Source organism: Thunnus albacares, chromosome 9 (genome assembly GCF_914725855.1).
Source record: "Thunnus albacares chromosome 9, fThuAlb1.1, whole genome shotgun sequence".
NCBI lineage: Eukaryota > Metazoa > Chordata > Actinopteri > Scombriformes > Scombridae > Thunnus > Thunnus albacares.
The window spans coordinates 2,806,647-2,832,447 of NC_058114.1; the positions used below are offsets into that span (position 1 = coordinate 2,806,647).

The 25,801-nt window shown below is 42.0% G+C and overlaps 1 protein-coding gene across 7 annotated transcripts in view; it reads right to left on the minus strand.

Moving 5' to 3' along the window:
- Positions 1–4,526: 4,526 nt before the first annotated feature.
- mast2 (microtubule associated serine/threonine kinase 2) overlaps positions 4,527–25,801 on the minus strand; it is a 212,417-nt gene continuing 191,142 nt past the window's right edge. For 6 of the 7 annotated variants that reach the window (XM_044362111.1, XM_044362110.1, XM_044362109.1 and 3 more), the window contains 7 exons: positions 25,029–25,271; positions 24,212–24,438; positions 23,653–23,775; positions 22,027–22,163; positions 21,759–21,946; positions 21,003–21,562; positions 13,182–20,772 (listed from right to left, as the gene is read on the minus strand). In XM_044362111.1, coding sequence (XP_044218046.1) covers positions 19,228–20,772; positions 21,003–21,562; positions 21,759–21,946; positions 22,027–22,163; positions 23,653–23,775; positions 24,212–24,438; positions 25,029–25,271 — 3,023 coding nt within the window. In that variant the 3' untranslated portion in view covers positions 13,182–19,227. Of the gene's footprint in view, positions 4,549–13,181; positions 20,773–21,002; positions 21,563–21,758; positions 21,947–22,026; positions 22,164–23,652; positions 23,776–24,211; positions 24,439–25,028; positions 25,272–25,801 lie in introns of those variants that run through there. The other variant, XR_006405009.1, reaches the window with a different exon arrangement.

A 25,801-nucleotide genomic window follows, 5' to 3' on the forward strand; every position in this document is an offset into this window, starting at 1 on the left:
CTTATCCATCCCCATGTCACACCTCAGTACCATCATGGCTGCCCTTCAGCTGCTCAGCACCCAGGCTCTGGAACTCCACCCCCCCCCCCCCCCCCCCCCCCCCCCCACACACACACACACACACACAGACACATATAAGACAGTCAGACTCCATCACCTCCATTTAAGTCCCACCTGTTCAAACTGGTTTACTCTCTATAACTGGACACCTCACCTGTTTTTATGCTGATGTTTTGTTTTAATTGATGTTTTTTTTTTTATTCTCTTATGCTTTTATTTCTTCCACCCATTTCCTTGGGTGACTTGAAAGGCACCTCCAAATAAAATGTATTATTATTATTATTATTATTATTATTATTATTATCATTATTAAGCATCTAAAGCCAGAAGTGTGAATCTGTTCTAAACTGCTGCTGCTACTTCATGTTTATTATTGAGGTTCCTGATATTTTGTCCACATTAACATACATGAGGAGGGCAAAATATCAGGAACACTTCTCAATATAATGCACTCCACCCACTACCAAAATAATAAACATAAAATAGTTCTGACGTCAGCAACAACTGAAAACTTCTTCATCTTCTTAAAAGTCTAATTTATGACAGAGCTGTTGTTGGATCACATTAGATTACACAGGTGTTCCTGATAAAGTGCTCGTGTATTTTCAGATGATTTTTCTTCAGACATGTATAAACACAGGTGTACAAGTGCCAGAAAGTGTACTGTTATTTTTATACTGCAGTCACTGACTTTTCTACAACTAAACCTGAAAGTTTTCAGGTTTTTCCTGATATATGTGAACCTCGATGCTCTTTTGTCTTTGTATTATTCAGTAGAAAGGTTTCTGAACCCTGCAGGACTTAATATATCCTGGTAAATACTGTTAAATGTGTTATATGTGTGTGTGTTTATGGGTATATATATATTTTTCAGGCTGTTTCTCCCTGCAGACAAACTCCTCGCTGCTCTCTGATAGAGATGTCAGAGACTCTTCAAATGGCTCCTCCACCGCATGATCAGAGAGGAGAGAGGGAGGGAGGCAGGTTAAAAATGAATGGAGGGATGAAGAGAAGTCAGAGGGAGCAAGAGGAGGAGGAGGAGGAGGAGGAGGAGGAGAGAGGGAGACACGAGTTCAAATCAACAAAGCGTGGAGGAGGTGGAGGGTCTGCTGTGAGTCTACAGCTCTCACAAACAAAGAGGGAGTCCGAAGAACAGAGAGAGAGAGAGAGCGATAAAGAGAATGATGAAGAGGCCTCTGAAAAGCAGAATGAGAACGTCTGGGCTTGAAAAACTTGAATGAGGAGGAAGCTGAGAGGCAGAACGGAGAGAAAGATACTCCAGCAGCAGCCCCTGCAGGTCAAACACTGAACTGATCAGCTGTGTTTACACTATAAATGTGTCACCACTCTGATCTTTCAGCAGCTTTTTGATGAGTTTATATTCATGCACAAGTGTTAAAACATGGACTTGCACCATTTTCCACATAAAAACTGATATCTATAAAATGAAGACATGCTGTGAGGACGTCTCATCCTGCAGCACGTGATTTTCCAGAGCGAGTCACAGGTGTTATGAGATGAAAATGACACAAAAGTGAGACATAGAATCTAATAATAAAACATTAATTTGTCTTTAAAGGATATTTATGGTCATTTTCTATATTTTTCTCATCAATATGCCTTTGTTTCATCTGTTTTGTTGGTTTTATTATTATATTTTATATGTTTTACTTCTTGTGTGTGTTAGTCTCCATTTGTTTTACTACTGTTTACTATATTTATACATTTATTATTATCAGCCTGTCAGTCATCTGTGAAGCACCTTGAATTCACTGACCTGTTAGAAAGATGATCAGCAGGCGGTCATGTGACTAAAACCCTCATCACTCTGTCCTGACAGAGCTGGTTCACACCAGAGGGTTTGGGTTCTAAACAGGGACCATATGATCTGCAGACAGACCAGGACCCTCTAAGGGGGCACAGTCCAACCTACCTGACCTCCACCTGACCCCCCGCAGCCCCTCCCAATCTAAAGATGGTGCCCAAAACTTTTTAAAAAAATCTCTCCTCTTTAATTTATTTACTTACTTTCACCTCCCTCTTATTCCCTCTAACTTAATTAACTTTCTTTTTCTTTGGTAGATGCACACACACACACACACACACACACACACACACACACACACACACACACACACACACACAAACACACACACACACACTCACACACACACACACACACACACACTCACACTAACACACACTCGTGCCCCGAACAACTGACCCCAGCAGCAGTAACTGTCTGGCATTATTATCTTTTTTGTTGTTATTAATATGGTGGTTTATTTATCTTGTTTTTCTTTGTTTGTTTGTTTTTATTTTGTTTTGTTTTTGTTGGGTGTTTGTCTAGTTCTTGTCTCTGTCTTGTGTTTATGGCGCTACACAAAAAAGTTTGCTTGATTGATTTATTAAATGTTTATTTACTGCTTATAAATGCTCTTTAAGTTAGTTTCGGTTGTTTCACTGTTTACACTTGTTTTAAGTTCACACAGCGATCCGTAAAAATGAACATAAAAGACTCATTTATGAATTTAATTTTAGTTAAATGTGGTTCCCTGTTAATGTTTGTTTTATTTTATCTTTTACTATGAAGCTTTTTGTAAACAAACTGACTGTTTACATTTCTGATGCTTGACGATGATGTTACACAGGTTCATGTGATTAATTAACAATAATACTTTAAATATCCACGGTGCAGAATATCGGCTCTGATGTGAAACTGAACTTCCTCTTTGTTCTTCCTCTCAGGTTACATCAGTGAAGATCCACTGGAAGCGAACAAATCCGCCACATTTCACTGTCAACGCTCACAAGCTAACAAGTAGCTCACTCGCTAACAAACACTGTATATAAGTGACCTTGACTTTCCCCAACAATTTATGTGACTTTGTACAAAGCAGCACTTTGATTTTATTTGTATGTAGTAGTGATGAGCAGAGAGCCCAGTATCTGTATTTGTATCTGTATTTGTTTAGGCAGCAAAATTATTTGTATTTGTATTCAAATAAAAGTGGAAAGAGGCTTAAAAATCCCATTTTTGTCCCCACAACAGGTCTCGAACTGGAGTCTCCCAGATCATAGACGACTGCGCTGACTACTGAACTAAAACTTTACTGATCACCTCATTGCAGACAGACCTCTACCTATTCATACACCCATGACACAGAGACAGCACAGTGTGTAACATGTAGGAAGGAACTTCAAAGGTGATTCGTGCTTTGCACTTTTCATTTATTGCCTATTTTTTTTACAACCTAACTTTGTGGAAAGGAGAAGGGGAACAACAGCTTATGGAGAGTCCATTGGGAGAACTTCACATGTGGGAACACCCCCAACTACAGGAGTGATGTCCAAATAAGGAAATGTGCGTCATGTAGCAGGTGGATGTGACTCCCCTCGTTGAAACCTGCTGATAGACGTGACAGCGGAGCAGAGGAGAGACACTGAGATAGTGATGTAACTGACCTCCGTGCTGGTATTTGACAGTGAAAACAGTAAAAAACCTACTATTTATGCTTTCCTGAATAACGTACTTGTATTCGGGGACACTTCTAGTATATAACCCTAATTATGGAGTCAAAGGAAAAAGGCAGATCTCAGTAAATACAATAAAGATTCTCTTATCCACAGCAGGTAAACACTAAAATGACCAAAATAATCACACCACTGCCCCACTTTTTCAAGTTTTTCCTTTTCAAATCACTGCAGAGCTTATACAGCAGGTAAATGTAGCTTTTATTTGCATGATGTAAAACTATTTTCAACTTTAACTCTTTCTTTGTTTCACAGGTCAGTCTCACGCTGCCCGCTGCTATCTGAAAATACTTGAAAAGCTTTTTACTCACATCCCCTTAAAATAAAATATGACAGAACAGTGTCTTTGTTTTTGTGTTTAGTGGGTCATCACTCTAAGGAAAAAAGGAGAAAAGTAGGCTATTGATATGTAAAGAGGTTACAACCATGTTTGAACTATCAGGTTCATTCACACAGAAACGTTGTTGTGAATCTACAGAGTTTTATGTCTCCGGTCCCTCGAGTGTAAACACAGCCGAGACAGAGAGCAGGAGGCAGATCTGTATTCAGTACAGGTATCCAAGTGCCTGCCTGTGTGTGTGTGTGTGTGTGTGTGTGTGTTAGTGTGTGTGTGTTAGTGTGTGTGTGTGCCTCTCTCTCCCCGGGGCGTTGCGTGGCCGTGCTGTGAGGACGAGATCTTTTATCTTGGCTGACGTCCCAATCAATCAGCCAGACACTGATGGAGACCCAGGGTGCCCACACACTCCTAACACACACACACACACACACACACACACACACATACACAAACATGCAGACACACTCGTCATACACACACACACCTGGAGCTCTTAACCCCTTCCTATCAGTCCTTTGTTGAACAACAGCCTCTTTGTTCAAAGAGTCAGGAGGAAGGTCTTTGTCAAGTCCTGATGGTGTGTCTGTGGTCTCTCACACACACACACACACACACACCTACACACACACACACACTTACACACACACCTGAGCGTCCTGCTGGCTCTGCGGGACTCTTTGATGAGTTGAATCCAGATAAAATCCTAAATGATTTCCTTTGTTAAATCTGCAGGTAGGACGACATCATGTAAACAGCTGAAACACGTCACGTCACATTTACAATAAACAGCTTCTTTTTTTTTTTCCAGATAAAAGAAAATCTTGATGTCATGATTTTCAAAGCAACATGAAACAACTGACGGAGCCTCGAGGAGACCGAAGCATCTGCAGGAACCAAGCTGGAGAGAAACACTTAGAAAAACAGCTAATTACTGGTCACAACATGAATCTTTGATAAATAAGATTAAAACTGCAGCTGTATGTTGCTTTTTAAAATGTATTTTAAGGTAAATTTTAGGTAAATTTATTTAGGTCATAGCCATGATGATAAATGTGGCGTCACTTTAAGGAAGTATTAACTTTAACCCACAGCACATGTTACTTTAACCTTAACAAAGTGATCATTTTAACCCAAAACCATCATCTTTACCTAAACCTAACCAGACCTGAGCCACAGCGTTGTCACATCATAAAACATTATTATCATTAACAGTGATGTGTGATGGTTTTAGAAAGCACAGACTGATGATGTCATCCTGCTGATTACTGCTGACAGAGGCGCCAGATTAGAAAACGCTCCTATGAGTCGTTCTGGAGTCACGTGATCGAACCGCAAGACTTGTTGGTTTGTCGGGTCTGGTTGTTATCTGGCTGATATCGTGTGGTTTGAACCTGGTATTAAGAGTTTGGACTAAACAGGAAGTGACATCAGCTCTCTAGGAAATCCACTTCAAGAGGAGAAACGAACAGAAAGAAGTGGAGTTCCTGATCATTTCTGAAATCAATCAGAAGATTTACTCTGGCCGAACAACAACAATTACTGTATTTTTTCTACATCTCCACCATTGTTTAAAGCTTCAACAAAGACAATGTTTCTTTCTTTTCAAACAAGATGTATTGATTTGAACATAAATGCTTCAACAACAGAGTCCGTCTCCACACAATGGCAGCTATTTCATGCACTATTAATAATAACAATACCTTTACTTATACAGCACCTTTCAAAACAAGTAACAACGTGCTTTACATACAACTATAAAAGACAATAAGCAAACACTTAATAATGATAAGACAACAAAAGATGATAAAAACAAACAGTTAAATCAATAAAAAGCAACATAGTGAGTTTTTAAACGTGACTTAAATAAATAAGAGAATGTGTTAACTTCCCTGAGCTCTGAACTTTTTTCACCACCTTCCCAGAACCGCCCGAAAAACATTTGAACCGTCCTGAAGTGAATATAAACTGTCCCAAAATCAATATGTTGACAGACAGTCTGGAGCTCCAAAATCACTAAATTTTTTCAATGATTGACTTAAAAGATTAGAGATGCTGCTTTCAGTAATTGTAAACGTTTCCATGGTGACCTGTTTCTTTGCAATACAGTTTCATATTGATGTAGCAGCAGTCTCTCCTGTATAATTGTAGAAATAATTGTTATTGGTGTCTGTATATTTGTTAGTATTCCCTGTTGTTAGTTTGTTTAGTTGTGAGTCAGTAATCTGTGCCTGATGAAAAATGAAGCTGCTCTGCACTGCTGTGTTCACATTTCAGAGAATGTAATGAATGTTTTCCTCATTAATTATGTATTATTACACCACCTGTGACCCATCTGCTATTAATCAGAAAGTAATTTCTTCTGATCTAATCCGTGGATATAACTGTGCATCACTGCCGTCCACATACAAGCTTTTTAAGGCTTAGATTATAACAAAGAAGACACAATATATTGAAATCATCTAAATGTATACTTTAGATGTGTGGAGGTTGTTTAATTGATTGGTGTGATTAGTGTCAAAGGAGAGATATAACTGTGTATCATCAGCATAGAAATGGTGACAGATATTATGTTTTTTACATAGACTGTATATAAAGATGGACGTCATGACAGCTCCCCAAAAGTGAAGCCAAAACATCTTGATCGCCCCCTGGTGGCTGGCTGCAGTATATGTCATAAGTCCCGCCCCCTCCATGTTAGTGGACGGGTCATGAGCCAAACTAAAAAATCAAAGTACATGTCAAATAAATTTTTCCCAAAGATGGTTTCTGTCATTTCAGGTAGTTCTTATCATGCTGATGTTTGTCCAAGTGCTCATTTTTCTTATAAGTTAAGTTTTTAATTAGTTATTTGACGATATAGAATCATATATGTCATGATTGACAGTGGTGACAGCCATTCTCAAACCTCCATCAGGCCACAGAACGGCTGAGGGGGCGTGTTCTGTGGGCCGTCATCCCGCGGCTTGACTCTACTGCGCAGCTCCAAATGATGTCACACAAACAAGATGGCCGCTCCCGGAGAGGAGATATTTTGGCTTCACTTTTGTATAGCTGTAGGAAGTGGTGATGCGTCGGCCATATTTATACACAGTCTATGGTTTTTTAATAATATGACCAAGTGGGGGCATGTAAATGGAAAACAGTAAGGGCTCGAGAACGGATCCCTGTGGAACTCCATATTTTAGCGGTACTGAAGCTGATAATTCCCAATTTTCCACATAGAGTGACTTTCCTGAAAGATAAGAACAGAACCAATCTAAAACCAAACCTGAAATTACCACCCAATTTTCAAGACCTTCACTTAAAATACTTTGATCAACTGTGTCAGACGCTGCAGACAGATCCAGTAGGAGTAACACAGTGTGTTGACCACAATCAGCTGCTAAGAGAAGATCATTTGAAACCCTGAGCAGTTCAGTTTCTGTGCCCTAAAACCCAACTGAAATTTCTAAAAGAGACCATTACTGTTCATAAAAGAAATTATGTGCTCTGCTATGATTTTTTCTAAGACCTTTGCAAGGAATGGTGGTTTGGAGATTGTCTGGAAATGATTAAGAGTATCTGGGTCTAGTGTGGGTTGCACTACTGCTGTTTTTAAAACAATCAGGACCAATGAGAGTGAAGAGTCGAATAAATGCACAAGAAACGGACAGGTTATGACAAAGGTTTCTTTAAGGAAGTGAGTAGGAATGATATCAAGAGAGCAGTTGGAGTTCTTCATTTTTAATTGTTAGTTTATCAGAGGAAGTTAAGGTACAGTTGTTGCTAGGAGGAGAGCGTTCAGTGACAGTTAAGTATTATGTTTTTGATTTTGTCAGAGAAAAAGAGGTTGAAACTGTTCACATTTGTCAATCGATGGTTCAATAACAGCAGGGGTGAACTTCATGTGTGACTTACAACGCTTAGGAGCAGTCTGGGGTTATATCTCTGTTTATTAATGAGGTCATTATTATACTTTTCTCTGGCCATTTCATTAAAGACTATTAGTCTCATAGGCATCATCATCTCGGGTGCGGCGGGACAGACGTTACAGTAGCCATACATCAGCCACAACAGGCCTCATTAAGTACCTGGCACCTGCTACCTACAGAGACCAATTAGAACGCAGCGAGTAATGGGGTATAATCTCTCTCTGCCAGGCGTGAACCAATCAAGAGCTGGTTTTAATCACTGCAGTCTGCTCATTAACGGTGATGAGGAAGTTGAAGTGAAAACAGAAGTTACTTTGTTCTCCTCTTCGGGTGATAATGAATGGACGAGGGAGAAACTGACGGACGGTTTGAGTGAAGATATTTAAGAATTTACGAGTTTTTTTTTTACTGTTGATGGATGAAGACAAACATGGAGGCAGGAGCTTAAACTCAGCAGCTTGAAGTCTGGAGTCCAAAATTACTCAAATGGAGGGATGCAGTACGCTCCGGTCATATTTATATACATATATTAATTGTTTTTTCCTTTGGAAACGATTATTTTTAAGTTCAGATCACAGAAAATCCAGTCAGAAAAAGAGTGGATGCAAATATCAGCTAAAAAAAATGGAAGAAGATACTTAAAAAAAACTAATCACATAATAAAATTGAGAAAAGTTCAAAGTTATTAGAATTAATCCAGAGGGAAACATGAATCAATGAATCATGAATCAATAAAGAACTAAAAAGTCAACCTCATGGACAAAAAAAAAGTTTACTCAGTTTCTCATTATAATGTGAAAACTTTCTAATTTTAACGTGATCCTTTTCATGTTATAAGTTATTATGACATATTTTCTCAGTATTGATAGAAACCACGTGATTCAGTTTTTACAAGAAACTTTTCTTGTTTTAACAACATATCACATTATCCTGTTAATCACAAAACTTTCTCCTTATTTCACTAAATCAACATCTCATTAAAACAAGCTTTTCTCGTTACAACATGATAAGTTGGTGTTGTCATAACAATAAACTTGTATAACCCTAACCTTAACATAACCCTGAACTAACCTTGATATAACCCTAAACTAACCTTAACATAACCCTAAACTAACCTTAACATAACCCTGAACTAACCTTAACATAACCCTAAACTAACCTTAACATAACCCTAAACTAACCTTAATATAACCCTAAACTAACCTTAACATAACCCTAAACTAACCTTAACATAACCCTAAACTAACCTTAACATAACCCTGAACTAACCTTAACATAACCCTAAACTAACCTTAACATAACCCTAACCTTAACCTTAACATAACCCTGAAATAACCTTGATATAACCCTAAACTAACCTTAATATAACCCTAACCTAAACTTAATATAACCCTAAACTAACCTTAATATAACCCTAAACTAACCTTAACATAACCCTGAACTAACCTTAACATAACCCTAAACTAACCTTAATATAGCCCTAAACTAACCTTAACATAACCCTAAACTAACCTTAACATAACCCTAAACTAACCTTAACATAACCCTAAACTAACCTTAACTTTAAACCAAGTCTTCACCCTAAAATTAATGATTTACATTAAGAGGACTTAAGGGAGGCGAGTCCCCACAACATGAGGAATACCTGTACACACACACACACACACACACACACACACACACACACACACACACATCCTCTGCTCCTCATTTTTCTTCCTCTGCTTGTCAGCTGTTGGCTGCTGTGAGTTTTAAAGGAACATTACAACAGTTTCTGCAGCGATCACCACATTAAAGTTAAGATGATTTTATTCTCATTGGCATAAATTGACTCGTTTTATGTTTATTAGACCTTAAACACTGACACATCATCAGCTTTTAAGTTGATATGTTGTTTATTTCCACATCCAGCAGTTACGGAGCAACATTATCATTAATGTGGAGTCGTGTTTCTGTCCACCTGGTGAATGTGAGTCCAATATTCACTCTCTTTTAGCTCTGTTTTTACTCTCCACCACCTCCTGAGGGAAATATCTGGCTCTTTAGCTGCTAAATGCTAAATACAGCTAACTGTGTCTGTTAGCAGGCGTATTTCAACTTGTAAATAAACCCTACAGTACAGATTAATAGATTAATTTTGAGGTTTATTAGAGGGTTCTAGGTATTAATTGTTTGACATGTTGAGCTTGATTTGATCCACTGTGAGGTCAGTCAGAGCGTGGACGGCCCTTCTTCATCTGATGGCTTCAGTTTTCTCGTTTGACTGATGACACGCGGCCGGACACCAACGCAGGAAGTCAATATATTTGGGTCTTGTTTCCGCCTGTTCACTTTCCTCTGTCTGCCCTTCTTCCCTCCCTCCATCCCTCCCCTCTTCCTCTCCCTCCCTCCCTCCCTCCCCGGCAGCCTGAAATGAATTTGCCCGGTCATGTAGAGCCATGTCAGAGCGAGGCGAAGCTGGCAATTCATCACCCTGCACTGCCTGCCTGTCACACTGCTCCTCCACTGTTTTCTCTTGTGTGTGTGTGTGTGTGTGTGTGTGTGTGTGTGTTAGGACGGCTGCTCGCCTGCTGTCAGAGCTCCTCACCAACCACCATGTGTACCTCCATCCCCTCAGGACCTCCAGTAAAGACTGAGAGAGGCCCTTCGCTCACCTGCTCCGCTCTTGACAGCTCCCCCGCCGACGCCCGGATGGATGCAAGGAATCGAGACGAGGAAGGAGGGAAAGGCTGAAAAGGGGGGAGGTGGAGGGGGGGGGAGAGGGACCCAATTATCCCAGAATGCAGCGGTAGGTGGTGTTCAAATCAGGCGGTGCGACCCTTGACCCTCAGCAGTCCATTGGCGGGAGAGTGAGGTGCTTTAGCGAAAAGCCGCACTTGTGGCGAGGAAAGCTAATGGAGCTCCATTTTACCACGGTTTCTTCCTTGAAGCGCGGCGGCCCTGCGGCGCTGCACAGATTAGCCATTACCTCCCCCCTGTAAATGCACTGCAAGCCCCGCTGAAGCTGTCTCTCAAGACCATTAAGACGCCAGAAATCTCCTGCAGAGACGGGGAGAGACAGCAGACACACATCCAGCAGCTGATACGCCCATTTGAAGCCCCCATTAGGGAGCTCCGCGCCGCGGAAAAAAAAAAAAAAAAAAAAAACCCCACAGCTTAACTGACTGGATGAAGCCACTTTACTGATAATACACAAAACTGCAGGGAAAATGAGTTTACAGATAATTTACTGCCACTTTTCTGCTCACCCTCGCTCTCTGGATGGACGCCTGGACGTGATGAGAACAGATGACCGAGAATCAAACTGCCGGCATGAACCAGGAGACGGAGACGGGGCCAATTTAACATCACATTTATGAGATGAGAGATCAATTTAAGAGCAGCAGAGTGCTGCTGAACATTTCTGAGAACAAAAAGGTATAATACACTGTAAAAAAAAAAAGAGAGAACAACAAAGAAAACCTTATGCTCTTAAAGGTGCAGTTCACCCAAATTATGTCAAAACTACCTTTTCTCACTAACTGAATACAACGGTAGTAAAAGTAATTTTACTTTACAGTGAACAATGAATCAGTGACATCTCTGTCATGAATTAGCGTCCCTATTACTGCACAATTCAGAAACTCCTGCAGAAAATAGTTCCACTGAAAACTGTTGAAGGTGTTTTGTTATTTTTTTCAAGCCTGCAAATGCAAGTTGGATAAAAAAGGTGACAGTTGTGAAACTGCAGCTTTAGCTCTTGCAAAAGGTCAAAAATACATTTGTATTATGAAACTTTCCAACTCATCAACAGTGTTGAGCAGGTTGGTTCAACCACGTCGTCCACCTGCATCATCTCTTCTGTCTTCTAAACCTTGAGTTACATTCATTTGTAATAATTACAGCTGCTGTAGTCAAACAAAGAAAATCTCGGTCGACTGAAATTGTCCATAATCTTCGACTAGTCGCGGGGAGGTCGGATGTAACGGGACAGAGTGAACTCAGCAGCCACACATTTGTCTGTTTAGCGTCTTCAGGTTATGCTAACCCATTGCTGCTAACTAAGGAGCTAACCTCCAGCACTTGGGGAAACAACAGACGTGACTTTTTAGCATTTATTAACTGACAAACTGTAGTCTGTACTGTACATTTACTGCCAGACTGACAACTTACTACTGACCTTTTCCTCTGCTCCGCTCGCATCCACCGTCACTTTCCTGCCGCTCGCTCTTTCCCGCTCGCTACGCAAACATACTCCTTAACGGAGTTACGTTACCAGTGGTTTCCCAGGCAACGGAGCAGCGCTGCACAGAGACTCCCAAACGCTATTGATTTCCGAATGAATGGATATTTGACGTTAGTTTTGGCATTAAAAAATATTTTTTTGGGCCTGGCGGGAGTTCTCATTGTTATGATTCTAGGAGAAACAGTTAGACCAGCAGTCTCGGGGGTGTTTTGGTACCGTTGCAGGAAATAATGGATTAATCCTGGAAGGCTACTGATGTGGCACTTTTCTCCTTATAAAAGGAACACGGAGATTATTCGACCAATGAGAATTTAGTCGGACGAGAGCATATCGACCAACTAATCGACCGGTCGACCAGCAGACTACAGCCCCAGTAATAATCAGCATGTGACTTATTGTGGTCAGTCAGGATCCTGCTTCATGTGCAGGTGTGTGAGAGATGCCAGAGTACCAGAATCAAAACACTGAAGTGTGAAAACAAGAAATAATACAGCTGGTTGGTTCCCTAAAATAACAATTAAAATAAGATACTGGTGTTAGAAAATACTTTAAATACGAGTTGATTTGCTCAGGAAACTGGTTCAAATATTTTCGCTGCACTAGCACATGTTTTCACTTGTTTTTAATAAAAGATGTTCTGTAGTTTTTGCAATAATTTATATAATGCAGGATCACATCGTTCTTACTAATTTTTTGATTCTTGTTTTCCTGTCAGACCTTTCTGATGATAATTCAATGTTTCTAGATCTCATTAAAACAATGAATTGTGAAGAACTATCTGACTATAACCGACAGGAATTAACTCCAAAATAATAATAAAAAGTAAAGTAAAATAAACTAAACTTTCCCTTCAAGGAATCGATAAGAAATAAAACTGACTTGATAAGACAGAGATGTTTTTTTGCAGTGTAGCAGCGAACAGCAGCCTGAAGCAGAAGCTTGAACCCAGAAATCATTTGTTCTGTCTGACTTAATGTGACTTCAGTGGCAAAATGCTGCCTTAATGTAAAAAAAAAAAAGAAAAGAAAAAAGCATGATGTACCATATAAAAAGGTGATGAGAGTGAAAGAAAACACATCATAAAACACAATCAGGAGGCGGCACAAACAAAGAGTACATAAAAAAAAAACTTTATTATTGTTGTAAGGTAAGATTGACAACAACATGCTTTTACCACAATAAAAAATGAAAAGATATTGCACTGGTTTTACTCTAGCAATGTTTTTTTTCTCTCTCTCTCTCTCTCTCTCTTTCTCTCTTTAACGTCTTTCTCAAGCTTTTACGGTTGCACGGCTGAACCTTCCTCCTCCTCCTCCTCCTCCTCTTCATCACTCTTTAAAGACAAACACACAAAAACACACAGCTTGGAAATACTGCCCTCGTCTGCAAGAGTCAAGTCGATAAAAGTCGTTTTTTTTTTTTTTGCCGCTCGACTGAGCGAAAAACAACCTCCTCGGACACGGATACAAGCTTAACGGACTGCACATTGAAACATCACTGAATCTCATGAAACGGTGGTTCGAAACGTGTGTGTGTGTGTGTGTGTGTAAGTGTGTGTGTGTGTGTTTGTGTGTGTTAGTGGTAATAAGGCTTCACCTCGTACCTCATCAAACCTAAAAAAGTCACATGTTTGATTCGTCCATGTGCCTCACAGACAGAGCAGCTCACTGTGGTTCATCGCTGGACGTGTACAGAAGCTTATTAGTGACAAAACTGAAAAAAAAAAAAAAAAACAACTTCAATAAGTCTCTAAAGTCAGGATTTGAAATCCGAGAGCACACGGGGACAGAATCATCAGCACAAAATATGTTTTAGATACTAAAAATAAAGATTGAATAAGAACAGAAAGGAGTGTGAGATGTAAAAATCTGGATTTTGTGTCATTCAGTTTGTTTTGCACATTTGTTAGGGTCAAACTATGGAAGCCTAAAGATGACAAAACTGCAGGGGGGGAAAAAAAAAGTCAGAAATCTAGGAGTACGCATCGATTTATCATCACAAAGTAAAAGTAATTTTGGAAATCTGCTCTAAATCTTCTGCAGGTGTTTGCTAGTAAGTTTCGGCTAACAGGCTTCAGCAGGAGCAACAGGAAGTTAATCAATGAAAAAAAAAACCTACTATATAAAGAAGAGAAATAATTGAGATGTAATAATAATAATAATAATAATAAGAGCACAAAGGGACGGATTTGTTTGCACAAAGCAAATTCCAGATTAAGTTTCCTGCTGCTCTTTCAGCAAAATTCTTCAAAGCTCTCGACAGTTTTTGGCTTCAAATATGCAGCTGTTACTGTCAGAGCTTGTATGGAAGTTTATCAGAGACAAAACTACTGAAACAAATCTACAATTCCAGATCAAACAGCAGAGACAGATTCATTAATGCAGAACTAGTTTTTGCACAAAAAGTCAGATTTCTGTCAAGATTTTATCGACTCACTCGAGTTTAAATCTGCTCTCACTTTTATTCTGAAGTTGTTTCGGCTGATTGAAAACACTCGAGACGCTTACTAACGACGTCTGGTTTACAGGTTTTAACAGAATCTGTCTGGATTTTATTGTTCTTCACAGTTTAGAGAAGAAAGAATAGTTGGCGGATTCTATTTTCCTGTTAGAAAACCTGAATTCATTTCCAAAAGCTGCAAAAATGTTTTGACAGTGACTGTATTTTAGTTATTATATGGATGTTTGTGTGTATATGTGTCACATTTGAGAACTTTGTCATATTTATTGAAGGGAAAATATGACTTTGAGGAGAATTTTTTGAACATTTATTAAATTAAAGCGTCACTTTGGTATCAGAACTGATTATTGATACTTTGTCCTAACGAGGAACACAAACTGTCAAAACTGACAGTGAACAATCCCATAAACACGCTTTCAAATCTGACCTCCAGATTAATTACAGCTCAGGTTTGACTCGTCATCTCTCAGCAAGTTTGATGAACTTCTGTAGCGTTTGCGGGCCTCATTCACAGAGCAGCAGAGATGCATGATGGGTAAAACACAGGCTGGAGGTCGAACAAACTACTAACACGACCTGGACCAGGACAGGACGGAGGAGCCTGAGGGAGCCTGGGTAACGTGTGTGTGTGTGTGTGTGTGTGTGTGTGGTCAAACTGGAGATTAATGACTCCACCTGGGAAACTGACACTTTGCTTCGCTCTCCAGCAGATGGCTGAACCATCATCTTTACACCTGGGAGAAGGTGTGTAAAGATGTGTGTGTGTGTTTATACTGTCAGTGAAGTGTCGCTAGATTAGATGGCACTACTATTGATCTGTGTATATATGTGTGTGTGTGTGTGTGTGTGTGTGTGTGTGTGTGTGTGTGAGGCAGCTGCCCATGTAGCACTAATAGGATGACCAGCTGAGAGCAGATGGGCTGGATTGTGCTTGATTACACACAAACACACGACATGAGCTGAAGGCGACGGCGAAGCGCTTCATAAGGACGTCAGACTGAGACTCTGGAGGTCTGAAATGACGGAGATACGGAAGATTTTTAATGACAAAACTACTGAGCAGCAAATTTAATAATCTTTCTTTAATTTAAATCTTTCATCGGTTTGTCAGGATTTAAGCACGCAACGACCAGCTGATATATTTATTTTATTACTCACTTATATTTGGTTATTAAAAGAATTGTGACCAAGATATGTGCTGAGCAGGAAATGTTACAGTTGAAAAGTAAACTTATCACAACTATGAAATGAAGACGCTGTTTCTAAATACTGTCATACTGACATTTCTTGTCGCTTAACGGCCGACATGCAGTTTTTTCTTCATATTCTGATGATTTAGAGGATTTAGATTTAGTTCAGGCTCTAGTTTTTTAAACACTAAAGTGTTGTGTGTGTCAGTGTTTCAGCTCTTTTGTCAGATTAAAGGAGGTTGGTTGAGGCTAATGTGACGTCTCTTTTAGATGAATGTAAATGTCCAGGTTGAACCCAGAGGAGTTTACTCTGCTGTCACTTTGAGTTTAAGCGCTTTGAATATTGTTGCTAATGTTGCAGATAAAAGGGATTAATTAGCAAATCCAGGTTTTGTTTCAATCTGTAACTGGAACTAAAATTAAACCAACTATCAGAGTTCAACCCTTGTGCACAACATCTAAGGACTCAACTCATGTTTTCGGGCTCAAAACATCAAATACGTTCACATTTCTGTCCTCGTGTGCTCTCAAAACATCTTCTGTACGCGCTAATCTGCCTCTGCTAACTCTCAAATCTTAACCTGTCAGGTTTTAGTTTGGTGTGTGTGTGTGTGTTGTCAGATTATCAACAAAAAAAACACAATTCCATTCAAGTCTGACGCCACCGAAGAGAGACCAACTTTCTGACTTTTCTGACTGTCTGTTTGGCCGCCGCGTACGACCCCGCAGATAAATCAACAGCTCGAACGACGGGAGCGGCTTCCTCCCCGCGAGTCGCTCAGCCGCCGCTGATCTATTTCACAGACACGCCTGTTATCACACTTCTGCGCCGCCGCAAGACGACGTGCACGAGATGATTTTGACATATGTGCGCTGACTCTTCCTCCACAGGTGACCTCAACACACCACGTTATGATCAGGAGTCACCTAAAACGTGTGTGTGTTGGTAATTATTCTCGCCTGTCAGACAAGGTTTGATTGCTACAGGCGACATGTTCCATTAATAATAAACCCCCCCTTCCCCCCACACACACACAAATAAACATAAACAACATGTAAACATAATACAGAGATTGCCAGTCAGCGTGTCGATGCCAGTTTGTCTTTTTAACTGAGCGAGAAAGCGCTTAATTCAACTGAAAACCTCTGTTTTCCTCTCCGACGAGCTCAGTAAAGACACATAAAACACTAAAAGGAGGTTTTTTTTTTTTTTAGTTCTTAAATCTTAAACTCATGAAAAGAACGTCTGGCTTCTCAGAAACGTTCAGCAGGAAACGTTCAAACGTGAGCTCGGTGTGCGTTCTTTCAAAAAAAAAAAAAAAAAAGTGATTTTCTTCAAAATGTGAGTCAAACCAAGACAAACAAAACAAAACTAAACAAAACAGGTTTAAAATGTACAGTAGGAATCAGGGAAGTGATCGGGACAACACAGGAGAAATTAAAGGTGGTGTATCCAAGAAAAAAACAACAACAACAAAAAAAAAAGGTTGAAATGAACAGGCTGACTGCATTTTAGTTTTTAACCCACTGAGCTGCGACTCAGAACAGACACCGGTCATTTTTTTGTCTTGTTTTTTTTCCCCATCAGACAAAATGAGATAAAACTTTTGTGCAAAGCCCGACGACGTCCGACACAGACACGTAGAGAGCTCGGCCCAAATACACAGGTAGCAGGGTGTCCTAACCCTAAAACACACACACACACACACACACACACACACACACACACTCTCAGGGTATAAAACAGATGCACAACAGACTTTTAAATATTCTTATATATATACATAGATAACCATGCACAAAATCAACAAATGCTCGCTCTCTTCCTCACACACACACACACACACACACACACACACACAAAGTAAAGTGTAAAAACTTTACAGCATTAGAGGCAAAAAAAAAAAAAAAAAAAAAAAAAAAAAACACAGCAAGTTGGTCCAGATACCAAAATAAAACTACTGCAGCCTTCAGAGGGGCTAGAAATAAAAAAGACGGCAGTCCGACAGACGCTAGTGTCGCACTGAGCGCGCTCAGTTTGAATCCTTGACTACAGCTGGTATGTCAGTGTAGTGAAGTTGTTTCTGTGCAGCTGAATTTGTTGAATGAGTTAGAACAACATCCAGTTCTGCTGATAATGGTTTTATGACGGAGAAGCAGAAGGTGACCAGTGTGTAATCGTAGGAAAGTGGTTTGTTAGGGTTTTATCGGCTTTGTTTGCTCTCAAATCCCTCATCAGATGTAGTGTCGTTGGGTTAATCCTTTCCTACATTCTTAAAAAAAGTAATCGGATAGAGTGTATATAACCTTCAGCTGCATCCTTGCTAATGAAACACGAGACGTAAAAGATTCAATAAGCTGTTTGTTAGCGTCGGATTTTAGTAAATCTGTCTCCAGCTATTAGACTGACACCACATCCTGGAGACTAATCCCAGCTGATGGTTACAAGCTGGACTACAAGTTCATTTATTTTAACTTCATTGATCCATCAAAATGAACATCAGTTGTGCTTTTATTGTTACTGAAGTTACATTAGATGCAGCTGCAAACACCAAGAGTTCAGATCTGCACTGCACTCAGCATTAACAGCAACATAACTTCTGAAAATAAAAACCAACACGTTTTGTGTTCGTCGTGATGGATCAACTAAAGCAAAGTCACCTTTATGACAGGAAGGTTCAGAGTGACAGAAGTTGTTTGGAGTTTGTGGATTTAAACTGCAGCGTCGGTTTAAATTTTGTGCCGACTAGTGCAGACTTTATTAATCAGCACAAACGGTAATCTAATCCAACAGCGATATTCCAAAGGAATCTCTTCAAAAAAAAAAAACAGAGCTGAAGCACGCCTGCCAGTCTGTGCTCAGGGAATAACACGCCCCCCCCCCCCCCACCGTACAGACCTGCAGTGTCGGATCATCGGGGACCGCAGCGAGAGGAGAATTTAATTTAGCCTCGTTAGTTTGGTGCTGAGTGTACGTTGGCGTTGCAGATTTTAGTCCTATTAAAAAACACTAATGCATTTAAACAGATTGCGAAACATTCGCTGCACTTTATTGCTGAGATATAATCTTTTGTTAGTCATCGCAGGAACACGAGGAGGATGTGAGGAGGAGGAGCAGCAGACGTGTGTAAAGCTGCACGGACCGCAGCGCTTTTTTTAAAATGTTTTTTTTTATTTTTAGCCCCGTGCGTGTTTGCAGAAAGAGAAAGAACGCCGACTACCGATGGCGTTTTTTTTATATCTGAAGCAGAACCCAAAGAGTCAGGACACCAAAATAACTCACACAAACATAAAAGAGCACAGAAAGAACAGCCGGAATGGAACTATGACTACGACCACATCTGTCTCTGAAAGCTCTCCGTCTCTCTTCACGTCTTCGACAGTCAAACTCAGATTAGTGCGAAGTTTTACTAACATGCAGTTTGTGTGAGTTTTAAAACCTCAAGCCAGCACTGAACGGTGTGATCTGTACATTTTTTTTTTTTTGTTCTGGTTCTTTGTGTTTTGCTGCTACGTCTTCTTGCTGGTTGCTTTATCTTGTTGCGAGGAGGCGGACACGGCGGCGGCGGCGGCGGCAGTTGTCGTCTGGGGTTCGGACCTCTTACGCTGGGGCTCAGATGATGCTGCGGAGGAGGAGGAGCTGTGGCTCGTGCTGAGGGGGGCGGGCTGAGCGGCCGCTGCGACGAGCCGCTGTGCGCTCTCTCGACCCGCCGGCCCTGACGCCGGCCTCTCTGGGACGTCCTTGCTGGACGGCGGCGCCGGAGCGAGGAAGTCTTTCAGAGCTGAGGATCTGGCCGGCCTCTGCGGGGCAGGCGGCGCCGGGGGGGTGACTTGCTCAGTTTTCTGTCTGGTTGAGGACTCTGAAAGTTGAGGTGACTGAGGGGTCGCGACCTGCTTGGCGGGGACTGAAGGGGGGTCAGGTGACGGGACTTCTGGGGTGCCTCCTCTGGATGAGCTCTTGTCCGCAGGGCTGCAGAGTTTGACGGGACCCAGGACACTCTTAGCTACTGTTGCGAGCTGGGAAACCACTTTGTCTACCCCGCTTTCAACTGGTGGAACTGGGGAGCTTGAACTGGAGCTGGAGCCGGAAGTGGAAGAAGGCGACATAGTCAGACTTGCGGCGGCGGCGGCGCATAGTCTCCGGTTATCAGCCTCCTTCTTCTCCTTGGAGATGCCTGGAGAGGAGCAGGAGGCGCGGGGCGTCTCCCGGCAGTCCGGTGTAGTTGCGGTGGTTTGGGAGTCTGTGGCGGTTGTAGTGCTTGTGGTAGAGGTGGTGGTTCTAGGGCTGTCCAGGGTTCGGTCCTCTGCTCTGGACTCTGACGGGCCGCTCTTCCCCCTGACGCTCTTTGAGTCCTGCGGAGGTGTCGGCTTGAGGAACGTGTCCTTGCTGACTGAGATGAACGCACTGCCTGGAGTGGAGAAGGGAAGGGGGCCCTGAGAGGGTTTAGTGGTACCGCATGGCTCCAGAACTTTCTTCTCTTGTCTCACACCCTCCTCCGCGGACGCGGCCGAGCTCCCGTCTTTTACTCCCGGAGAGGAGGAGGAGGAGGAGGAGGAGCTCTGACCGGGCTTGGTCTCGGCGACGGAGGGGAGTGTGTGCGAGGGAGTGGGTCTGCCGATCTGCGACGACCCCGTGTGGCTGAATGTGGCGTGAGGGGTGCAGGGGGAGAGGCAGAGGGACGGCAGCGTGCCTCCCGGACCTGTCCTCACGGTGGTGGGCCTCAGCAGGGGAGGAGGGGTGAAGGTCGCCCCCCTGCGTCCGTCCTGGCTGTCCTCCGAGCCCTCGTCCGTCTCGTCCTCGGAGGAATCGACCTCGTGGATGGCGTCCTGCTTCTGCAGCGACTCTCTCCGCTCGGCTCTGTCCTGCCGGATGGCCGACAGTTTGTCCTTCAGCTTGCTCTTCCCGGGCGTCAGGCCCAGCGAGCCGGACACCGTGCCGAGGGCGCCGTCCCCTTCCTGACGTCCTAACTTCCTGGATGAAGAGGAGTGTTTCTGCAGGCTGCCCTTCTCCACACCGCGTCCCGCTGAGGACAGCAGACCCTCGCTGGCTGACTCCTAAACGAGGAAAAAGTCACATATTATCCTCGTTAATCTCACATTATGCACAATGAGTGAGCCGCTACACGTCTATGAAGCACATTGGTGACATTTTTCCTGCAACTTGAACATTTCTAACCTCTAAATCTTCCCAAAGACACTATGCACTAAAACCAAAACACTGTCATGGAGTCAGTTTAAGCTATTTCCTGTTAATTGCATATTTTCAGCGTTTGATCCTCTCGTACCTGAAGGCTCTGGAGGCTCGGCTCTCTCTGCAGAATCTCCTTCTTAAACTCCGAGTGTGAGATGTCCAGACTGTGTTTACGACTCCCGACGGCCGCCCCCACCGCCAGCTTCTTCTCCCCCGCCGCCGCCGCCGCCACTCCAGAGGGCGACGAAGGGGAGCCGGTGAGCGAGGAAGCCAGTTTCTCGGCCGACTGAACCCTCTTGAGGAGCGGAGAGCGAGGAGGCTCGGCGCTCTTAGGCCTCGATATCTGCCTCACCAGGGGAGGGGAGGAGTGGAGCTTCACCGGGAACGACTGACCCACCGCGGACTGTCCCAGAGCGTGGCTGGGGAGCGGGGAAGGAGAGCGTTGCGGCGAGCTGCTCTGAGGGGTGGGAGAAGGCGTGCGGGCCAGAGGGGAGAGGGGGATGTTGCCGGCGGATTTGCGGCGGGGAGAGCGGTACTGGCGCTGGAGCTTCGGGGCGAGGCCGTGCAGGGAGCTGGGCCTGATGTGGCCGGAGCTGGCGGGGGAGTTTGGGACGCTGGAGCTGGGAGAGCTGCTCTGAGATGAGTTTCCACCAACTGAGAGGCAGAGAAAGAGAGAATGAATGCATGCAAAGACAAAATAAAACAAAATATTTAGTTTACTATAAAGTCAGAGCAAGAAAAGCAGAAAATTCTGTCATTTGAGAGCCAGAAACCATCAAATGAATCAATTATTACAATAGTTGCTGATTAATTTTCAGCTCTAAATGTTTGCATACATCGTGTCTCTTACCTGAGTGGGCGGAGTCTGGGGTGGACCTGTAGCCCTGCGTCGGGCTCCGTGGCGACAGGTTGTGCGTGGGCGAGCCGGGGCCGCTCTCCCCGGAGGAGAGGGAGCGGTTGAGAGAAGACAGACTGCGACTGGTGTGAAGGAGAGACGCCTGCTTGGTGATCTTCCTGAACAGAGACGTCTTCTTCTTACTGAGAGAGAAAACGAAGAGACGGATCAGACATGTGAACATGAAGTGCTGTTCGATATGAAACAGGCGACTCTGTCCCACCTGTCCTGTCCCTCCTTGTTCTTGGTCTTCTTGTTGCGTCTCGCCATCTTGGACTTGTGGCCCGTCTTCCTGGCGGGGCCGACCTTGATGGACGTGTTCTCAAACGGGGTGGCAGAGATGGACACTTTGGCGCCGCTCTGACGGACGACAGACACAAAGTTATTAATTATAATTATTAATTATTATTAAATTTCATGTTTCTGTTCACTCAGATCTCAGTGTGAGTTTGGAAAGTTATATTTTTTTATAATTTTATGTCATTTGTGTTTAAATTTTACTACTTTTGGCAGAAGTGGAAACTTTTTGTGACAGGTATGTTGTTATTAACAGATATTCACAATGTAAATAATAATGAATTAAAATGTTATATGATTTGACACTTTATAGTTTTCATGTAGGTCAATATACATAACATATACAATACAAATAATAATGAATTTAAGGATTTTTTTAAAGTATTTATTCACATGAATTTTCAAAATTAGCATTATGTAAGAAAAATGTTATAATTTGATTTGATACTTTAAAGTAGTTTTGAGGTATCAAATGAGAACTTTTAATTTTATTCAACCTTTATTTAACGTGTCTTTTGTCCCAAACAACATACTCTAAACATGTTTTAAGCATCTAGTGTGTTCACATTGGAAAAGTGACAATAAAATACACTCAAACCAGACATTATGTAAAGTAAATACTGCTGATTTTCTATTGTGCTGTAGGCGGACACTTTTGTCCCACAATGCAATGCACAAAGGAAAATACAAGAGCTGCTCACAGCTGGAAAAAAAACTGGTGAAACAGCTGAAAAAATCTTAAGAATTACTGTGCATTATTCCCTCTCTGTGTGAAATTTAACTGGCAGTCGACTAACTAAACAATAAAGGCCCAAACGCACTGAAAGCGATACCTGACGCGCCTCATTTGACATCAATTGATGCTCCTCTGGTGCACTGCAGGCATCAGATTAGAAACGCCAGAAACCCCCACAGAACAACACAGATTTGTCCTTTTGTTCTTTGTATTAACTGCTGCATTAATCGGATGTAATGAATGAATGAAAAGGAGAAACGCAGAGAAGGAAAATGAAACTCAGAACGTCTTGTTTCCACAGTAAATCATCTGTTGAGCGTTTGACGGTTATTTATTTGTGCTGTAGAACGTTAACGGCTGTGAAATAATCATAATAAAACGTTTTATTTCTCTCATTCAGAGGCTTCGTTCTACCGCTCGCTCTCCTCTCTCTACCACCGCCGGGCTGTCTCTCTCTCTCTCTCTCTCTCTTTCAACAACTTCTTCTTCTTTCAAGTACAGAGTAGAGACGTCAAGGCAGTTTGACATCTCATAAAACTGCGTTTGGTCATTTAAAACAACAGGTGTACTTTCAAAACGTGCACGTCAGACGCTTTCAGTGTGTTTGGGCCTTCAGTGATGCTATGATGATTAGCATGTAGAACATACTGTATAGAATCAGTATGTAGTGTGGATTTAGGACACATTTATGGACGGTCTCAAGAGAAAACTAAAAATGAGGAAATAAAATAAAATGTTTATCAGTGCTGTGCATTAAAGATGTAATTTTATTGAATGGGAGGAAGTAGAATCGAGTGTTCTTCTTCATGTCTGTACCTTCAGGATGAGCTCCACCACCTCTGTGTGAACCAGACCGTGGACTGGTTCTCCGTTGACGTGGGTGATCAGGTCTCCCTCCCTCAGCCCCGCCTCGTGGGCCGGACCGCCCTCCTCCACGTGCTGAGGGCGAGCAGAGAGACAGAGAGAGACAGAGAGAGAGAGACAGAGAGAGGAGGAAAGAAAGAAAGATGGAGAGAAAAGCAAGACAAAGAAAGAGGAAGGGGAAAATAGAGAGTAAAGGAAACACAGTGAGGTGGTTATTTAAGAGCTGTAAGAATCCCAATTCACTGCAACCACACTGACATTAATTTACAGTTATCCTGAATCAAATATACCTCAATAAATAATCAATAATTAGTAAATGTGTGTGACTTCTTCTACACTTCATTTTATATTTATCTTATAGCAGCTGAGCTCTGAACGCCTCATTTTAAACATGAGGAAAAGGTGGTTTGACTCTTAAATTAAGGATGTGTGTGAGTTTTAAAGATGTTTACGCCTCAGACTTGAAAGCTCATCGTCACGTGTAGATTTTTTTTTTTTTGGCGGGACTCACCCAGACCATGTGATGCACGGTGTAGATGTCGGAGTCTCCCATGTACACCCGGATGGCTCTCAGAGTGAAGCCGTACTTCTTGCCCGCTCTGTGGATGATGATGGCGGGTTTGACGCTGCTCACGGCCGGGGAGAGGTCCCGGCTCGGGGAGGAGTCCCGCGACGACGGGTTGGACGACAGCGAGTGGGGCGACATCGGGCTGGCCAATGGAGAGGCTCCGTGGTGGTCTGTAGAGGGACAGAGTTGAGTTGGTGTCCATGTGCATCACTTAGTTTGTTTTCTTGTCAAGACAAGATCACATGAGGTCCTTTAATTATCTGTTTTATTGTTTTATTCTTCTCTTAATTATTTTATTTTGATTGTTTTCAGTTTTAGTAGCACTATAAATACTATATAAATAAAGTTGATTATTTTTTCATCAAAGTTAGTTTGAGAGTCAGTTCCCATTGTACTCATACTGTTAAATAATAATAAAAGTTTATTTATATAGCACATTTCATACAAAAAGCAATAAAATTTGCTTCATAAAACATAAAAAAACATAAGACTGATGAAAGAAATAGGAGCATTATGAACATAACAGACAGGATTATAAATTAATAGTAAATAAAATGACATTTAATACTGTAGGTAGGGTTAAAATGTAGTAAAAGTTTTTAGGTGAAAGCTATGTGAAAGTTAAAAATCCACTGCAGAGATGCAAAAGACACATGAAATGACTATGAGAATTTTTTCTGTTATAAATGAAGTTGATGTCATAAAGAAAACCACAAACTAACCAGTAACCATCTAATCACTGGATCTGACTGACGCTCACCTGCAGGAATCATGAGCGACAGCGTCGTGGCGGAGGCCGACTTGATGACCTTGTTGAGGGGTCTGGAGCTCGGGGTCGTGGTGTGTTTGTCTGCGTCTCCGGACAGCAGCCGGTGGCGAGCCCTGCGAGCCGCCAGGTCGCTGATGGCCTTTGGCGTCGACGGAGAGTCGCTGTCTCCTGTGCCTTTAGCAGCTCCTCCGGTCGTACCGTTACCGCGCTCGCCCACGTCACCTGAACTACCCGCTGCATGGACACAGACACACAGAAACAAATATATATAATCAATCAAATCTAATAAGTGTCTGCAGATTAGTTACATTTAATACTTTCTAAGTTTTTCAGACCAAAAGTGAAAACGTTTTTGGAGAAAACCTGCAGGAATATTTCAGTTGATTCTTCTCTGGTTCAGGGACCAGCAAGGAGCATATTAGGGAATAGTGTTGTTTATGTTGAAAATTTCAAGATGGAAGACTATTAAATTGCTTCTTTTTATATTTTAAGACTTTTAAAGGACCTGCAGACACCCTGAAACACATCCAATCTCTTATGGAGCTTTTTCCCTATCTTTATTCAAGAGCGTGGTATATCAATTTGAGAGCATAATTTATTGATTTCACGTTCAAATTTTGTAATTTGTCCCTCAAAACCCTGCCCTTGCACTAAAATAGCCTCTATTTATGCTTAAATTTGCTCTGTTTCAGCTCAAATTGTGTGCTTGCACTCAAATATAATGTTGCTTGCACAGATTTCCTGCGTTCAAGCTTCAGCTCCTC